Here is a 16,793-nt window from a genome sequence, read left to right as displayed (position 1 = left end):
CCCAACGCCCCAAGGCCCCTTACTCAAGACCGGGACCAGGACCACTGGCCTGGGGTCGACAAAGTTCGTGGTCTTTCAGTTCGACGCCCCAGGTGGGGACACGGGAGGGGGCAGGTTTGGTCTGGGGAGCAGAAAGGAGGCAGGCGCAGGCTTAGGATTCCCCTCCCCACACACACATACACACACACACACTCGCTCAACTTCCTGAATAAGACTTGGGCACCCTCCTGTCTCACCCATGCATCCACCTCCACCTCCGGCCGGCGGCCCCTGATTGGCCACCAGCTACCTGTCCGTCAGGGGCGGGGCTGGGGCAGCCCCAGCCCAGGTGAGGCCGCCCGCCCTCCCGCCGGGGTAGAGGAAGGTGACAGCCGGGGAGGGAGGGAGGGGGGTCCAGACGCCGGGGGAGGGGGCCGCCGGTCATCGCCAGCCATGCAGCCGGCAGGGCCCTAGCCCAGGAGCATCGGGGGCTGCCGGGGGCTGCCGGGGGACCGGCTACCCCGGCCCGCAGCGCCTGCCCCCCTCCAGCCCAGCTCAGCCCAGGCCTGGCCAGGCCAGCGCAGCGCAGCCCCAGGAGAGCGCAGCCCCAGAGGAGCGCAGCCCCAGGAGAGCGCAGCCCCAGGAGAGCGCAGCCCCAGAGGAGCGCAGCCCCAGGAGAGCGCAGCCCCAGGAGAGCGCAGCCCCAGGAGAGCGCAGCCCCAGCGGAGCGCACCATGGAGTGCAGACTGCAGGCCCTGGACAGGCTGCTGAGAGGGGAGCGCGGGGGCCCGGAGTCGGCCGGCCTCCTGGACGGGCTGCTGGACCTTCTGCTGGGGCTGCACCAGGAGCTCTCCAGCGCCCCCCTGCGTCGGGAGAGGAACGTGGCGCACTTCCTCAGCTGGGGTGAGTGTACTGGGGTGGGCTGGGGTGGCCGACGTTCTCCCCATGCCTTGCCTGGGAAAGTCACTTGGCAAAGTATTGCCGGGAACTTGGAAGGGCTCGGAGGGGAGGGAGGGGCGAGCCAGTCATTCCAGGGCGCATCCACGCGGGGCTAAGCCTGCCGGCCTAGCCGCCCACTCCCTGAGGCGCCTCTTACGTACACCAGGGGGAAGCGCCCCCATTAGGACTCTGGCACCTGCAGCGCTCCCACACGCAGCCGCTCCGTGCCCGGTCGGACACATGCTCGGGCAGACACAGCCTCTCCAGCCCCTTTGTTACTGGCCGTGGGCAGGACTCTGGTTTTCTCTAGCCTACCCACCTATGCAGGGACCCCTCTGGTGGAAAGGGCGGCAATCAGACGACGCTCCACCTTCCCCCCATCTCAAATCTCCTTTTGGGACCCATCCCCCCTTCAGTGGACCGTGGCGGCTGAGTCACCTGGGAGTGGCTGGCCCAGGGTGACCCTGAACCCCAGGCGGAGGAACTCAGCCAGAGCTCTGGTGCCCCGGTGGCCCAGGTACCCAGCTTCAGAGCTGGGCTTCCCGAGGGTGGGGCCCTGGCAATGTTTGCCCAGCGTAGGGCCCTTGGCATTCCTGCTGATGCTCATTCTGCTCAGGCCTCCCCTCCCCTACCCAGATGTTCTGGGACATGCAGCCCCTGTTCTAATCATGGCACACAGCCGTAGGAGCAAGAGGGTGCCCTGAGATTCTGCCTCTGCTCCCTACTTCTCCCTCTCTAACTGTGCTTCCAGAACGTCCTCTCCCATGGCTTTCCCCAGTGAGGTCTTCGGGCTGCTGTTTCTTCATCCCGCTGCCTCTTCTCTCTAGAGCTCTGTTCCTGGGGTTGTAGGTGCCCTCTAGCTGTTTGTTAATGGGCAAAATCTTGCCCTTCTCTGGATCTCAGTTTGCCCAGCTGTAAAATGAGAGCATGGACCCAAGTGGCACCTAAGCCCAGATGATGCTTAAAGTTCCTGCTAGCTCTGCAGTCTTCTCTCTCTGTGTCTGTCTGTCTCCCTCTGTGTCTATGTCTCTCTGTGTCTCTGTCTCTGTCTCTCTCTGGTTTTCTGCTTCACTCTTCTCCCTCCTGGACTCGTGTGTGTGTGTGTGTGTGTGTGTGTGACTCATTCCTCCTCTGCCCTGACTCGCCCTGCTCCCCAGGTTGCATTGGGGGGTTCTCCCCATTCCCACAGGAGCCCAGAATTAGGCTTAGAGAGGGAACTTCATCTGCTTCAATGACTGCTCTTACCTAAGCCCCCTCTGGGCACCCAAAGACTGCTCCCTCCACCAAATACATCTCTCTTCTTCCCTTTTCTCCCCTCCCCAGGCTAACTAGGCAATTAATTTCTGGAAGGAGGCTCTCTTACCTCCCCCGCTGGAGGGTTTCTGTTTATTAAACCTGTGGAGCAGCTCTCGGTAGAAGCCCACAAACCAGCCTGGTTGGTGAGGAGTTTAGGAAACTGAGGCAGAGAATGGACCCAGGAACTTAGCCTTTCATTTGCCCCAGACCCTAATTTCCTCTCTAGTCCCTGGACCACCTCTCCCTCCTCCCATTGAGGACTGATCCCTCAGTCTGCTGTAATTCAAGTGAATTCAACTCAGGAAGCATTATTTAGCACCAGGGACTGTGCTTAGGCTTTGGAGGTGCTCGAAAAAAACAAAGCAGTTTCTGGTCTTAAGGCGCTCTTTTCCTACAAACTTTGGGCCAGTCACTTGCCCTGTCTGGGCCTCAGTTTCCCCTTCTGCACTGAGGGAGTTAGACTAGATCAGGGTCTATCTAACCTGGAGTCTGGGAACTTAAGAACATTTTTCTGATAACTGTATTTCAATATAATTGGTTCCATGTGTTTTATTTTATGCATTTGAGAACACAATTCTGAGAAGAGGTCCATGAGCTTCCCCAGATTGGCCAAGGAGTCCAGGACACCAAAAAATCTTAAGAAACTCCTTACTGCTCCAAATCCCATGAGCCTTGATGTGTCCTCCCTGGAGCAAGGGTGGGGAGAGAAAAGCCAGCACGAGGGCAGGGGGGCGGGGACACAGGAAGGCACTACCTAGATGGGGAGAGCTGAGGTATGGTGCAGGTGGAGGCTGGGGAGGTGTCTAAAGACAGAGAGAGAAATGGATTGGAGGGGGCTAAGGGGTGGGAGGGCCAAAGAAGGGAGGATGGAGGGGGGGGGATGGGAGGGCCTAGGAGGGGAGGAGGGAGGGGAGCGGCTGTTTATTCCTCTCTGGGTTGTGTTTACACTCTCTGTAAAAGCTTTCTTGCCTGGGCTTCCCCAGGGGAGCCAGCTTGGGGCAGGGCCAGAACTCTGCGTCATAGCCAGGAGGGACTGAGTCCTGTGCCCTGGGTTTAGCCAGATGGTCCCATCACTTTGGTCTTCCCTCCCTAGCCCAGCATCCCATCTGCTTCCCCTGCTTCTGGAAAGACCCATTTGAAGCCTGACTTTCCGGTTACTTATTGCCTGGGAGCCCTTGGGCAAGTAACCTCACCTCTCTGGACCTCAGTTTCTCCTTATGTAAAATTGAGGGAGGGGCCCTTCCAAGTTCCATGATCCTTTGCCAAGATCCCACACCCCTCTGGCTCCCAGCTCCCGGCTGATCCCTCTTCCCTGGCTCCCAGAAGCAAGGCAGCTGCCCCGAAGTCCAAGGCTGGCGAGGGCAAGGGCTCCAGCCCAGTGCCTCCTCCTCCTACACCTCCCCCCCATGCTTTCCCCATGAGGAATGTCACCAATCCAGTTCCCCAAGACAGGCCCAGGCCTGGCCCCTGCCAAGGGGAGCCTGGAGCTTGGAGCCTGGAGCCTGGGCAGGCTGAGCTAGGGATAGTAGCTGTACCCCCTCAGTCTCGCCAGTGGACCTTTCCCAGCTCCTTCTTTGGGGCTGGAGGACTCCAAGTCTCATCAGCCCCCATGGAGATGGCCATTCACCTTGGGGCAAGCAGAGTGTGGGTGCGGCCCGGGGGGGGGGGGGGGCGGTTCTAGGCAGCTGTGTATTAGAGGGAGGGGTAACTGACAGTCTCCTGAGAATTTCCCCACTACCCCGCCAGTAACTAGTCAACTTCCCACGGTCAGTGATGGTTTGGGTAAACTACAACTCCCATCAGCCACTGGGAAGTAAACCTGGCTTTCTCTAGGGAGCTAACTGACTTGGACTCATGGGAATTGTAGTACTCCCACCACCAGGCACATAGCTTGTCCGGTCTGGAGGGGACCTCATAGCTGGGATTGATTCCTCCCCTGGACAGTGGAGAAACCTACCAAGGGACCCCTCCTCAGGATTAGCACTTTAAAGGCATAAACTGGAAGACAGAGGATTCTAAAGGAGACCAATTAGAGTGAAATAGATTTTATTTAAAAAGAATTTCCCAGATCCCAGGCTGAGAGCCTTGTCTCACTGGATCAGAAGGACCTTTGACATCTCCTGCTCTGGATGCTTCACTGATTTTTTTTTCCCTTAAATTAAAAAAAAAAACCAGCTTTGAACTTAAGAAACTCCAAATTAAACGGGCATTTCCATGTAAAACATAGAATGTGAAAGTGTGACTAGTCTGTGCCACTTACTTTTCTTCTGAAGTCTATAAAATAAATTCACCCTGTAACTTTCAAAGCAGCTCTGGTTGTCTGCCGTGCTTTCTGGCTTTAGAAATGAAAAAGGTGCTCCATTGGTCCTCCCTCCCTCCTTCCCTTCCCTTCCCTATCTCCCTCCCCTCTTTCCTTCCTTTCTCTTTCCCTCCCTCTCACCTTCCTTCTTTCCTCCCCTCCTCCCCTCCTCTCTTCCTCCCTCCCTCCCTCTCTTCCTCTCTCCTTCCTTCCTTCCTTCCTTCCTTCCTTCCTTCCTTCCTTCCCTCCTTCCTTCCTCCCTCCTTTCCCCCTCTCTCCTTCTCTCCTTCCCTTTCTTCCTTCTTTCCTCCCCTCTCTCCCTTCCTCCCTCCCACCCTCTCTTCCTCCTTCCCTCCTTCATTCCTTCCTTCAGGTGGTTGACGCAGGATCCCTAGCCAGGTCCCACAATTCTGTACTGCCTGTCTCCGAAGGCCAGGGAGAGGGGACATGGCCAAGGTTCTTGTGCAAGCTTGTGGCTCCTCCTGTTCTCCCCTTACCTGAGCCTTTCTTCCCCCCCCCAGCTGCCCCCTTCGTGACCAAGGTGAAGGAACTGAGGCTCCAGAGGGATGACTTTGAGATCCTCAAAGTGATAGGCCGGGGGGCCTTTGGGGAGGTGAGTGCCTGAGGGCTGGCGGGGGTGGGGGGGAGGAGAAGATGGGGGGCAGAAGGACTGTCCTGGAGGGGCCACAGTGGGGCGGCAGATACAGGGGCCAAGTCCCAGGGGCCTTGACCCTCACTCTCCCCGGGGGGGGGGGGCCCTGCAGGTTGCCGTGGTGAGGCAGAAGAACACCGGCCAGATCTTCGCCATGAAGATGTTGCACAAATGGGAGATGCTGAAGAGGGCCGAGGTCAGCAGGTCCATCCCTCTGCTTGCTGCAGCATAGTGTCCGAGCCAGGAATGAGGGGGTCGTCAGGCGCTCCGAGCCTATGTGGTCTGGACTCTCCGTTTTACAGCGGGGGAAAATGAGTCAGAGAGGGCCAGCCAGGGACATGGCCAGAGTGTCAGAACCCGGGCTGGGTCTTGGCAGGCTGAGCAGAGCTTTGGGCCCGGCGCTGACGCCCTTTTCTCTCCTCCAGACCGCCTGCTTCCGTGAGGAGCGGGACGTCCTGGTGAAGGGAGACTGCCGCTGGGTGACCAGCCTCCACTGCGCTTTCCAGGATGAGGACTATCTGGTGGGCTGGCGGGGAGGGGCTGGTAGGGCCTTCTGTAGGATCAGGGCAGGGCCACTCCCACCCCTGGGCTGGGCCCCGTCCGTCCGGACCTTGGGGTGGCTGGGAGAGCATCAGCACTGAGGGGCTGAGAGGAACCCCGGGATTCCAGGGAGGTTTGGTGCCTTTGGGAGCAGGGGTGCAGGCCCTAGCTTTCTGAATTCCTCTGCACAGCTTGAGGGCTAGGACGGGAAGCTCCCTTGTTGGTTGGCTCTGAGCTGCCCAAGTGCTCCCTGGGGACCAAGGGGGGATACGCTGAGAATGGGTCAAATGCAATGTTATGGGTAAAGCCCTTAGTGGAGGGCCTGGCGCACAGTAGGAGCTTCATAAGTGCTCATTCCCTCCCTGTCCCCTCTCCAGTACTTGGTCATGGACTACTATGCTGGTGGAGACCTGCTGACCTTGCTAAGCCGCTTTGAGGACCGGCTGCCCCAGGAGCTGGCCCAGTTCTACCTGGCTGAGATGGTGCTGGCCATCCACTCCCTGCACCAGTTGGGCTATGTGCACAGGTGCCCAAGCCCCTCCAAGTCCCTGTTCTAGGACCAGTCAACCCTTAGAGTTGCCTCTGTCCCATTCCCACCTGTCAGACCTCCCTGCCTGCCCTTCCTCCCTCCAATGACTCCCTGTCCTATCCCTCCCCAATTCAAGCATCTAGGCCCCTGGTCCCTTCCTGCCCACCAATTCCATCTTTCTTCCCCCCAGTGACTCAGGAGTCCTGGGCCTCTGCCCTCCATCCCTTACAGCCTCTGGTTTCCTTCTCAGAACCCAGGGAGCATTGCGTGATGTCACAAGATGGTAGCTAGAGAACACGAGTGTACCTCATGGGTTTGAATCCAAGCCCCTTATTCCACAGATGAGGAAACTGAGGCTCAGAGAGGGAGAGTCATGTAATTGGGAGCCCACAGGCCTGGGCTCTCTTTCCTAGCTGTGTAGCCCTGGGCCAGCTGCTTCCCTTTCTGGGCCTTGGTTGTCCCTTTGTACTGTGAATCAGGGTTTGGCTGGGTCCATGCTCTCGGAGGTCCCTCCCTGTGACTTCTGCATCCTTTGATCCGATCCTGGCTCTCCTGACACAGGGATGTCAAGCCGGACAACGTGCTGCTGGACACAAAGGGGCACATTCGCCTGGCCGACTTTGGCTCCTGCCTGCGGCTCAACGCCCACGGAATGGTGAGGGGAGGCCCCCCTGGGGGTAGTGTGGACTCTGGCACCATCTGACCCCCCTAGGCCTTACCCTGCCCCTGTCCCTGGCCTACAGGTGGACTCCTCGGTGGCTGTTGGCACCCCTGACTACATCTCCCCTGAGATCCTGCAGGCCATGGAGGAAGGAAAGGGCCACTATGGGCCACAGTGTGACTGGTGGTCCTTGGGGGTCTGTATGTATGAGCTGCTCTTTGGAGAAACCCCCTTCTACGCTGAGTCTCTGGTGGAGACCTACGGCAAGATCATGAACTACGAGGTCAGCAGGATGGTGTGGGAGGAAAAGGCTGAAGAAGGCCTTGGAGGCAGGAAGGGTGAGGAGAGGCAACTGTGACAGCCTTTGTGACCCTGGCAAATCCCTTTCCCTCTCCAGGTCTCAGTTTCCTCATCTGTGAAACAAGGGGCTTGGACCTCTATGGGGCAATGAACTCAAGGTTCTAGGCAAGGGGAGGTGGATATGTACCCAAGTTCTAGATTCAGGAAGAAGTCTTGAGGTTTGAGCTAGGGGAGAGCCAACCAGGTTCTAGGACAGGTATCTGGGTCTGGGTTCCAGGATGAAATGGGGTGGGGATGCCTGTGGGCTTAGACTAAGGGAAAGGAGCAACCCCTGTGGTTCTAGGCTATGGTAAGTATGTTCTAGATTCAAGTCTAGGGGTCAGAGAGAGCCATCCAGGTTCTAGCTTGGAAGAATATATGCTCAGGGTTGTAGGTAGGGGCAAGGAATCAGCTATGGTTCTAGGCTGAGGAGGGCTGCTCAGAGCTTTAGGCTGGTGTCCAGGTTCTGGTGTGGGTTCTAGAGTTGGGTGGGGCTGACTGAGGTCCTAGACTGAGGGGAGATGCAGACTCTGGAGAAGGGGCTAAGGCAAGGCTGGGGTCCCAGCACTCTTTCCTTCCTGCAGGACCACCTGCAGTTTCCTCCAGATGTCCCCGAGGTGTCAGAGAGTGCCCGAGACCTGATTCGCAAACTCCTGTGTCGCCAGGAGGAGAGGCTGGGCCGGGGGGGCCTGGATGACTTCCGGGGGCACCCTTTCTTTGAGGGGGTGGACTGGGAGCAGCTCCCAAGCAGCACCGCCCCCTATGTTCCGGAGCTCCAGGGGCCCGTGGACACCTCCAACTTTGACGTGGATGATGACACCCTTAACCACCCGGTGAGGTCATGATGCCTGCCCGGGATGCACCTGGGGGGGGGTCCGCCTGCCTCCTGGGTCTCTGGGGATGCAAGAACTCCAATACCCAGAGTGTTCCTGGGTCCATAACTCAGTGTTGGAGTTTGCATCCTCAAGCCTTCAAGACAGGGGTAGTTTAATCCGACTCCAGCTTTGAAGGGAGGCCGGGGGTGGAGGATCTGCCCCTCTCCCCCAGCCCAGGATCCCCAGACTTATCTGGGTGAACGCTAGATGCAGGGCAGGACTACAACTCCCAGCAGCCTCTGCGGGTGGCCTGCCAGCTCCCAGGGAGGCTCACCCCACACAGCCTCATGGGAGTTGTAGTCTCTAGCACTAGGAGGCGGGGCTAGGATGGGGGCAGGCTGTCCCCGGGATGTAGGTCCCTGTTTCCCAGGGCAGCATCTCGCATCTCTGAGCTGAATATGTTGCTGGGCTTGCTCAGTGGTGTGGAGAGAGGGGACCCCGAGGCAATGGGAAAGGCTCCAAGCTGCGCCAGTTCCTCCCACCTCAGTTTCCCCATGGGGAGTCCCCTGGAGTTGGGACCCAGGGGTGTTCAGGACCCTCCTTCTGGTGTCAGTCCTCTGATGGGCAGAAGAATGATTATGAAAACAATTGGTACGGGGAGAAGCCCTGGCAAGATGCCAACCAAGGGAATGGGGATGGGAGGGGGCTACGGGGAAGCCTTTCTGTCCTTGAAGGAGGCGGGGAATGGTGATGGGGGTTGGTCATAGGCAAAGGGTACAGCACAGGCAAAGGCTCGGCGGTGAGAAAGAGGGAGAGAGAGTTTGGTTTGAAGGTAAAGAGAGAGAGAGAGACGGCTGGGCAGACGTGGAGGCTGCAGCCACATTAGAGAGAGCCTTGCTTAGGCCTCAGTTTCCTCCTTCATAAAATAAGAGGGTTGGTCTAGACGGCATTCTCTCTGGTCCCTTTTTGTTCTAAGTGAATGCTTCTGTGCCTGCCAAGCTGAAGAATTTAAATTTTATTCTGTGGGCAATGGAAGGCACAGAATATAGCAGTCATAAATAGAGGGGGTGTCCAGGTGGCATAGTGGTGGATGGAGCACTGGCCCTAGAGTCAGGAGAACCTAAGTTCAAATCCAGTCTCAGACACCAGCTGTGTGACCCTGGGCAAGTCACTTAACCCTGATTGCTTTCCCCTCCCCCCCAAGGAAAAAAAAACAATCAACTCAAATCAGATAATGTGTGTATAAAAAAACCAATTAGTCCATTGCATTTTCCCAACTGAGGAGAGATGGGGGCCTGACCTAAGGGCTTAGCTATGGGAATGGGAGGAAAATGAAGACAAAGCTGAAATTGGAAGTGACGAGACTGGGCAGCTAATTGGATCTGGGGGACACAAGGAAGACCTGGTACCTGGGAGGACAGTGTTTGCATTTCACATGTGGGGCAGTTGGGAGCCATGGAAGGCGTTTGAGCAGGGGAGCACCAGGCTCAGACTTGTGCCTCCCACTTTGGAGGCTGGATTGGGTAGATGAAGGACGGGAGGCTCTCGCCCCTCTGGTGGCCCTGGGGCAGTTACCATGCTTGACACCCAGTTGGTGCAGATGTGTTCATCCTTTCCTCCTCTGCAGGGGACTCTGCCACCTGCTTCCCATGGGACCTTCTCCGGCCACCACCTGCCTTTTGTGGGGTTCACCTTCACGTAAGTGTCACCTTCCCCCATTATCCCCAGTCCTCCCTGACCTCCTCCTTCCTCCACATTGTTGGGAACCTTGGGCAGTGCTGGGGTAGACAGAGCTGGAGAGGGCCAAGGTGGGAAGGGACCAGGGCTGGGGGGGAGGGATGGCCAGGGTTAGCATAGACAGAGCTGTAGGGGGCCAAGATGGGAAGGGACCAGGGCTGGGGGGGAGGGATGGCCAGGACTGGGAGGCCAGGGTTAGCATAGACAGAGCTGTAGGGGGCCAAGATGGGAAGAGACCAGGGCTGGCAGGGACCAGGGTTAGGGGGGATGGCTAGAGCTAGAAGGCCAGGACTGGGGGCCAGGGCTGGGGTGGGCAGAGTTGGTGAGGATGGCCAGGCCTGGAGGAGACCAGGGCTAGGGGCGGGCAGGGGCCGTAAGTTAGAGCTGCATGCCAGGGGCTCCTCCTGCCCATCTCCCATCTCTCCCAGGGTGCGTGGGGAGAAGGGTCTTGTGTGGGTGTGTGATGCTCACTGTCCCTGGTCTCCTCCCCATCTCCAGCCCCAGGCCCAGCTCAGACAGGAGCCTTGACCCGCCAGCCTTGGGTCTGGAGCGGAGAGTGCAGAGCCTGGAGCAGGAGAGAGCGGAGCTGAGCCGGAGGCTGCAAGGTGAGTGGGCAAGTGTCCCAAGGTCCAGGGGAGGGAGGCGCATGTCCGCGGAGCTTCTCATGGATGCCTCTCCCCCAGATGCCCAGCAGAAGGCCAGCTCTGACTGCACAGAACTAGAGCAGCTGAGGAAGGAGGCCGAGACCCTTCGGAAGAAGCTGGCAGGTACCAGCTGGGTGGGGGCATCTGGGCCTGACATCAGAAGAGAGCACACTGGTTCTGGAATGGAGGGGAGGAAAGACGCGCTCATGAAACACCTCCCCTGTGCCAGGCCTGGGTGCTAAGCGCTTTACAGCTCTCACCTCACATGATCTCACAGTAACCCTAGCTGTAGTTGCCACTTTGATCCCTATTTTACAGTTAAGGAAACTGAGGCAAACAGAGATTGTGACTTGGCCAGGGCCTCCTCCGATAGCAGGATTTGAACTCGAGTCTTCCTGCTTCCAGGCTCAGCTCCTTACCCTCTGTGCCCCCAGCCTCATTTGCCTGCTTTGGGCCTGAATTTCCCCATCTCTACAAGTGACTTTAGCCTGATCTCTAGAGTCTCTGACACATCTGAGAGTGCCCTGGTCCTGTGCCCCAGGGCCTCTGCCCAAAGAGGCCTGAGCTTCCTGTGAGCAGGGAGGCAGCTGTGGCCATGGCCATCCCCATATCATTCATTTCTGGCTCTCTCCCAAACAGAAGCTCAGGCTGAGGGTGCCCCAGGCAGGAGGCCGGCCCCTGAGAGCAACTGGCAGCAGGAGAGAGACCAGCTTTGCCAGGTTCGAGACCCCTTGTCACTGCCTGTGGGGCTTGTGGCACTGGTGACTCCCACAGTGGGGTGGGTGGGTGGGCTTTGGGCTTTTAGTCAGGCTTGGGGTTCAAACCCCAGCTTTGTTATTGACTGACCTTGGGCCAGTCACATCCCCTTCTGACTTGTTCTGAGGTCACTCCCGGCTCTCTGCCAGCCACACTCGGGCTCCACCTGTTTCATGTCCCAATATTCCCTGGGACCTCTGGGGCCTGGGGTGAGGCCGGGGGACCCTGAAGGCTGGGGGTGGGTACAAAGCAGATGCCAGCCAGAGCCTCCACCCTGCCCTTGTCCCATTGCTCCTAGGACCTGACAGAGGCCCGGGCCCAGCTGCAGACCCAGGCCCAGGAGCTGGTCAGCTCTGATGGGAGGCAGAAGGACCTTCAGCAGAGACTTTGGGAGGCCGAGGAGGCTGCAGGAGCCTCCAGGAGCCAGGCCCGGGCCCTGAGCCAGCAGCTGGAGGGTGCCCAGGAAGCCCAGAGCCAGGTAGCTGAGCCCAGCCATGGTGGACAGGGCGCAGGAGCTGGGGGGTGGGGACAAGCCCCTTCCCCTCTTGGGGCCTCAGCAGCTGGTTTGGATCAGATAATGCCCGCTCACATTTACTGCTGGCTTGGCTCAGGGGACAGCCTGGCATGGTGGGTGGAGTCAGGACTGAGCTCTGTCTGGCCTCTGGTGCACACCAGCCTGGGGGCCCTGGGCATCATCCTCAGTGCCCGAGGCTGGTCCCTCAGATGCTGAAGTTACAGTGAACCAAGGGAGTGCCTGCTAGTATCCAGCACCTTTCGGGCCTCTGTGAGGCTCCTGTCTCCCAGGGCAGTGTGAGTAGGCACTTGTATCAGTGGAGGGCGTTTTCCTGCTGTGAGTGCCCAGCTCTGATGCAGGTCTGGGTGCAGAGATCAGTCCCTCCTTGGGGCCTTCTCACACAGCCCAGCAGGGGCACACAGTAGGGACTCCACATTGTTTGCCCCACATTGGCTTACAGAAGAAGAGACTGAGGTTCAGAGGGGATGAATGGTCTGCTTCTCGTCATGGAGCGTAGAAATGTCCGAGGCAGGATTTGAACCCAAGTCTCCTGTTGAGACAACTAGGGGATGTAATGGATAGAGTGCCAAACCTGGAGTCAGGAAGAGCTGAGTTCAGACATATGCCAGCTGAGTGGCCCTGGGCAAGTCACTGAACTCGGTGCCTCATTTTCTCATCTGTGAAATGGGAATGACAGTAATGACACCCGCCTCACAAGGTTGATGTGGGAATTAAATGAGACATTTGTCGAGTGCTTAGCCAAGTGCCCGGCCCATAGTAGGGCTTAATAAATGCTTGTCCCCAGCTTTCTGACCCTGTGGCCCTTGTCCCCCAATGCAGCTAGAGGCCAAGGTGGCTGCCCTGAGTAGTGAGGTGACGCGGCTCCAGAGGCAGAGAGACCGGAGCCGGGAGAAGGAGAGGTCCCGAGCCAAGGTATGGGCCAGGAGGACGGAGGGCCAGGCTGGCGGCTCTGCGGGCCTCTGCCCTGGGTGCCTAGTAAAGGCTTGTCCTTCACTGAGCCCTGCCCCAGCCCCTTCTGACTCACGGTGGGTGCCTGAAGACCCACCATTAGAGGCTCATTCCTTTAGTTCTCCCTTGTGTGCGAGGCCATGGCTTAGATTCTTTCCTGAGAGCGCTTTGAGGGGAGGGGAGTGCCTGGGCCCTGAGGCAGCCTGTGTCTGCCAAGACTGGCTTTGTGACCTACCTGGGTCTAATCTTGGGAGGAGGGGCGGGGTAGGGATTGGGGAGCTGACTCTCTTCTCCCATCCACAGGCCATCCCTGAGACCAACGGCTCTGGCCCCCAGCGGGCGACCGTGAAGAAGGGGCTGGGGGCTCTGGGATCTCAGCTGGACCAGGCTCAGAGCCAGGGGTGAGAAGAGAGGGTGGGGGTGGGGGCAGGGGCAGGACCCTGGGGCTCCAGTGCCAGGGACCACCTTGGGCTCAAGGAGCTGTTAGTCAGCATCTTCTCCCCTAGCAGTGCTGGCCCCAAAGGGAAGGACGAACTTTTCCGGCTCCGGGAGGAGAACCGACGTCTGAGCCAGGAGCGGGAGCAGGTGAGCTGGGGCCTGGGTCTCCAGCTTCCCTCCTTGGCCAACCTTGGCATGAGCTGGATCTAGGAGGGCTTCCTGAGGAGGTGGCGTTTGGGCATTTTGTCACTCAAGGCTTTCTGCTCCTTTCTTCCTGGCAGCTGTCGGGAGAACTGGAACGGGAGAAGCAGATCAAGAAACAGCTGGAAGGAGAGAGACGGGAGAGGGAGAGTGCCTGGGAAGCCCAGATCTCTGACATCCTCACCTGGTGAGTGAGGCCACCTGCTGTCCTGGGGGGGAGGGGCCTGGCTGTGGGAGCTGGGAGGGGAGAGCAGAGCCCACTGAGCTGAGCCCCTCTTGCCTCCTGCAGGGTGAATGACGAGAAGGTGTCCCGAGGCTACCTGCAGGCCCTGGCCACCAAAATGGCAGAAGAATTAGAGACCTTACGGGCTGCAGGCACTCAGACACTCCCAGCCCGGCCGCTGGTGAGCCCCTGGGCCTGGTGCATCTGGGAGTGGGTCTGTGGGAGGTGGGCCTGGAATTCTACCATTGGCCATATCGCCCACTCTGGGCCCTTCTATGGAAATCAGGGCAGAGAATGTTAAGACTCTTAACCCAACTTGGGAATGAAATGCTCTCAGAACCACAGACTGTCAGAGCTGGGAGGGGCCCCAGAACCCAGAACGTGGAGAGTCAGAGCTGGGAGGGGCCCAAGAACACAGAACATGGAGGGTCAGAACTGGGAGGGGCCCGAGAACACAGAACATGGAGGGTCAGAGGACTTTTCTACGGGCCCCCTGGCAGATCAGTGATGGGGCCCTCCTTGGGATGTCCTTGTGGGATGGGAGTCTGGGGCAGCTGGGGAGGGAGGTGTCTCACTGAATCTGGCCTTCTCATGGGCCAGGATCACCAGTGGAAGGCCCGGCGGCTCCAGAAGATGGAGGCCTCGGCCAAGCTGGAGCTGCAGTCTGCCCTGGAGGCCGAAATCCGGGCCAAGCAGAGCCTTCAGGAGGAGCTGGGCCGGCTGCAGGAAACCCAGCGCCAAGGGGAGAGGTAGGCCCCCTGAAGATGGGGAGGGGCGGCCTTGTACCTCCCTGTGGCTGGGGGGCTACAGGGTGAGGGGAGGATGTGAGAGGTAACTGGGGAGGCTGTTTAGCAGGATGGACGTCCACTTTAAGCCCACGTGACATTAAAGCTGGCATGGACCTTGGACCCTAGAACATGTGTGTCAGGACTAGGAGGACTCTAGAACCTAGAACGTAAGAGCTAGTTGGTGGAACCACACCAAGGCACAGTGACTAGCGCTGTGCCCTGGGGCATCCAGCAGCACAGAAACAACATAACTTAGTGCCCAGTTATGGAGAAGTTAAAATAGGAATTATCAGAGAGATTCATGGTCCCAGTAAGGGGCAAGGGCTTGGCCTTCCAGCCAAGAGTCAAATGTCAATTTGAGAACCCTATTTTATGCAACTTTCCTTGGGTGTGATTTTGCCCTGGGGCAAAATGGCTAGTTTTGACTGTTGGGAGGGACCTTAGGAACACAGAGTGGAGAGAGGCCTTAGAATACCTGTAGACCGGGAGGGCCTAGAACACAGAGCTGGGAGGGCCTAGAATACCTGTAGACTGGGAGGGACCCAGAACACAGAACTGGGAAGGACACCTGGAGCACTGGGGGCGGGGGGAGAGGGATGATGGCTGTAGGCAACCATCTAGACCCCAGCTTCATTTTCTCCCTGGCACCTGTGGCCCAGAGAGCCCCCCATACATCTCTGCCTCACCGTGTCTTTAGCCCTGGCCCCAAAAGCCGGGGCTTATGGGGTGCTCCCTGATGGGGGGAGTCAGTGTGGGGAGGAGGCTGCTGTGGACAAGGCCCCCTCCTCTCCCTCTCTAGCCACCTGAAGGAAGCTGAGAAGCGCAACCAGGCCTTGCAGCAGGAGCTGGCCACCCTGCGGGAGGAGCTGAAGGCTCGGGGGCAAGGGGGTAAGAGCCTGGTGGTGGGAGGTGGGAGCCCTCCTGGGGCCGGGGAAGGGAGTCCTGGAGGGGTGTTGCCAGGTTCACCACCCAAGGATTAGGGGGTCAGATCCCGACTTGGCTGCCTGCCCACTTCCCCATCATCTCTCAGCTTCTCAAATGAGGTTGGCCGTGCACGGCGGTGGGCCTTGCCTGGCTTCTGCCCGTGCCAGTAGCCTTGCAGGCCTGGACAACAGCAGACAGTTAGTTAGGACCAAGGAAACTGGATTTCATGCCTGGGAGGGGCCTGGACAATCTTGTGACACCCCTCTTCCATTGTACAGATGGGCAAACTGAGGCCCAGGGAGGGAGGGCGGCTTGTCCAGGGTCACTCAGCAAGGTAACGCTGAGGCTCAGGCCTGGGCTCCACCTCCCCTTCTCTTTCTCTCTCCAGATTCCAAACCTTCCAGTTCCCTGGTTCCGTTCCTGTCCTTTCGGAGCTCAGAGGTGGGGGGGGGGGGGGAAGGGGGGGTCGAGGACAGGGTTTGGGCTGTTCCTGGGTGGTTTGGATGGAGGAGGAGGATGGGATGGGCTTTTCATCTGCTGTCTGCCTCCTCCCACAACCCCTCTGACTGGATCCTACAGAAGGATGCTTCCAAGGATGTTGCCAGCTCCTCGGATGTCCCTGACTCCCGACGCCCGGGGGCCGAGGCTGAACTCAGGCCAGAGGGCCGACGCAGCATGCGGATGGGGGTGAGGCCCAGGCACTGACCCTTCCTCCCTCTCCCCCAGCTATTCTTTCATTCATTCAGCAAGTGCCTACTGTGTGCGGGCACTGTGTGCGGTGCTGGGGATACAGAGACAGAAATGAGCCTGCCTCTGCCCTCAGAGAGCTTATGTTCTACTGGAAGAAATAACACTGTCCATGGACACATAAATACAAAAGATATGTCAAGGAAATGCTATGTAATCTGGGTGGGAGGTGCGGAGGGCCAGGGACCCACCTGTGGCAGATCCAGAGAGGCCCAAGCTGGGCCTCCTGACTCCTGCTTCCTCCCCCAAACCCAGACCTCATGTCCACTGGCCCTGAGTCCCAGCCCTCGGAGACGGCTGTGATATGTCTCTCTCTCTGTCTCTGGGTACAGGCTGTGTTTCCTCGAGCCCCAGCCCCAGCTCCAGCTGACAGTTCTCCGGGCAAGGTCAGAGACAAGGTAAGGGCCTGGGCCAGGAAGGCTTTGACACAGAACTTTCTGATTAGAAAGTTCCTTTATGGAGCCCTCCGGTGTGGCCTGGTCTCCACTTGCTGCCTATGGGAGACCCAGGACGGATCATAGAACAGGGAGTGTCAGAGCTGGGCGGGGAGCTTAGAACAGGGAGTGTCAGAACTGGGGGGCCTTAGAACAGGGAATGTCAGAGCTGGGAGGGAGCTCAGACCAGGGAATGTCGGAGCTGGGGGAGCTTAGAACAGGGAGTGTCAGAGCTGGGGGGGAGCTCAGACCAGGGAATGTCGGAGCTGGGGGAGCTTAGAACAGGGAGTGTCAGAGCTGGGGGGGAGCTCAGACCAGGGAATGTCGGAGCTGGGGGAGCTTAGAACAGGGAGTGTCAGAGCTGGGGGG

At 58.7% G+C, this 16,793-nt stretch overlaps 1 protein-coding gene across 1 annotated transcript in view; it reads left to right on the top strand.

Moving 5' to 3' along the window:
* The first annotated feature begins 526 nt into the window (after positions 1-526).
* The window catches only part of CDC42BPG (CDC42 binding protein kinase gamma), a 26,402-nt gene continuing 10,135 nt past the window's right edge, over positions 527-16,793 (top strand). Inside the window, exons 1-23 of the mRNA XM_069066281.1 lie at positions 527-882; positions 5,035-5,126; positions 5,278-5,361; positions 5,591-5,686; positions 6,083-6,231; positions 6,796-6,889; positions 6,978-7,178; positions 7,819-8,067; positions 9,677-9,747; positions 10,285-10,391; positions 10,470-10,553; positions 11,070-11,149; positions 11,485-11,664; positions 12,541-12,633; positions 12,973-13,070; positions 13,179-13,254; positions 13,389-13,495; positions 13,598-13,712; positions 14,132-14,280; positions 15,119-15,207; positions 15,632-15,684; positions 15,823-15,930; positions 16,323-16,388. Coding sequence (XP_068922382.1) covers positions 714-882; positions 5,035-5,126; positions 5,278-5,361; positions 5,591-5,686; positions 6,083-6,231; positions 6,796-6,889; positions 6,978-7,178; positions 7,819-8,067; positions 9,677-9,747; positions 10,285-10,391; positions 10,470-10,553; positions 11,070-11,149; positions 11,485-11,664; positions 12,541-12,633; positions 12,973-13,070; positions 13,179-13,254; positions 13,389-13,495; positions 13,598-13,712; positions 14,132-14,280; positions 15,119-15,207; positions 15,632-15,684; positions 15,823-15,930; positions 16,323-16,388 — 2,610 coding nt within the window. The 5' untranslated portion in view covers positions 527-713. The remainder of the gene's footprint in view (positions 883-5,034; positions 5,127-5,277; positions 5,362-5,590; positions 5,687-6,082; positions 6,232-6,795; positions 6,890-6,977; positions 7,179-7,818; positions 8,068-9,676; positions 9,748-10,284; positions 10,392-10,469; positions 10,554-11,069; positions 11,150-11,484; positions 11,665-12,540; positions 12,634-12,972; positions 13,071-13,178; positions 13,255-13,388; positions 13,496-13,597; positions 13,713-14,131; positions 14,281-15,118; positions 15,208-15,631; positions 15,685-15,822; positions 15,931-16,322; positions 16,389-16,793) is intronic.

Source organism: Petaurus breviceps, unplaced genomic scaffold, assembly GCF_028583685.1.
Source record: "Petaurus breviceps papuanus isolate PSGF00001 unplaced genomic scaffold, PetGlider_PUasm1.0 90721, whole genome shotgun sequence".
Taxonomy (NCBI): domain Eukaryota; kingdom Metazoa; phylum Chordata; class Mammalia; order Diprotodontia; family Petauridae; genus Petaurus; species Petaurus breviceps.
This window is presented reverse-complemented; position numbering and strand designations above follow the sequence as displayed.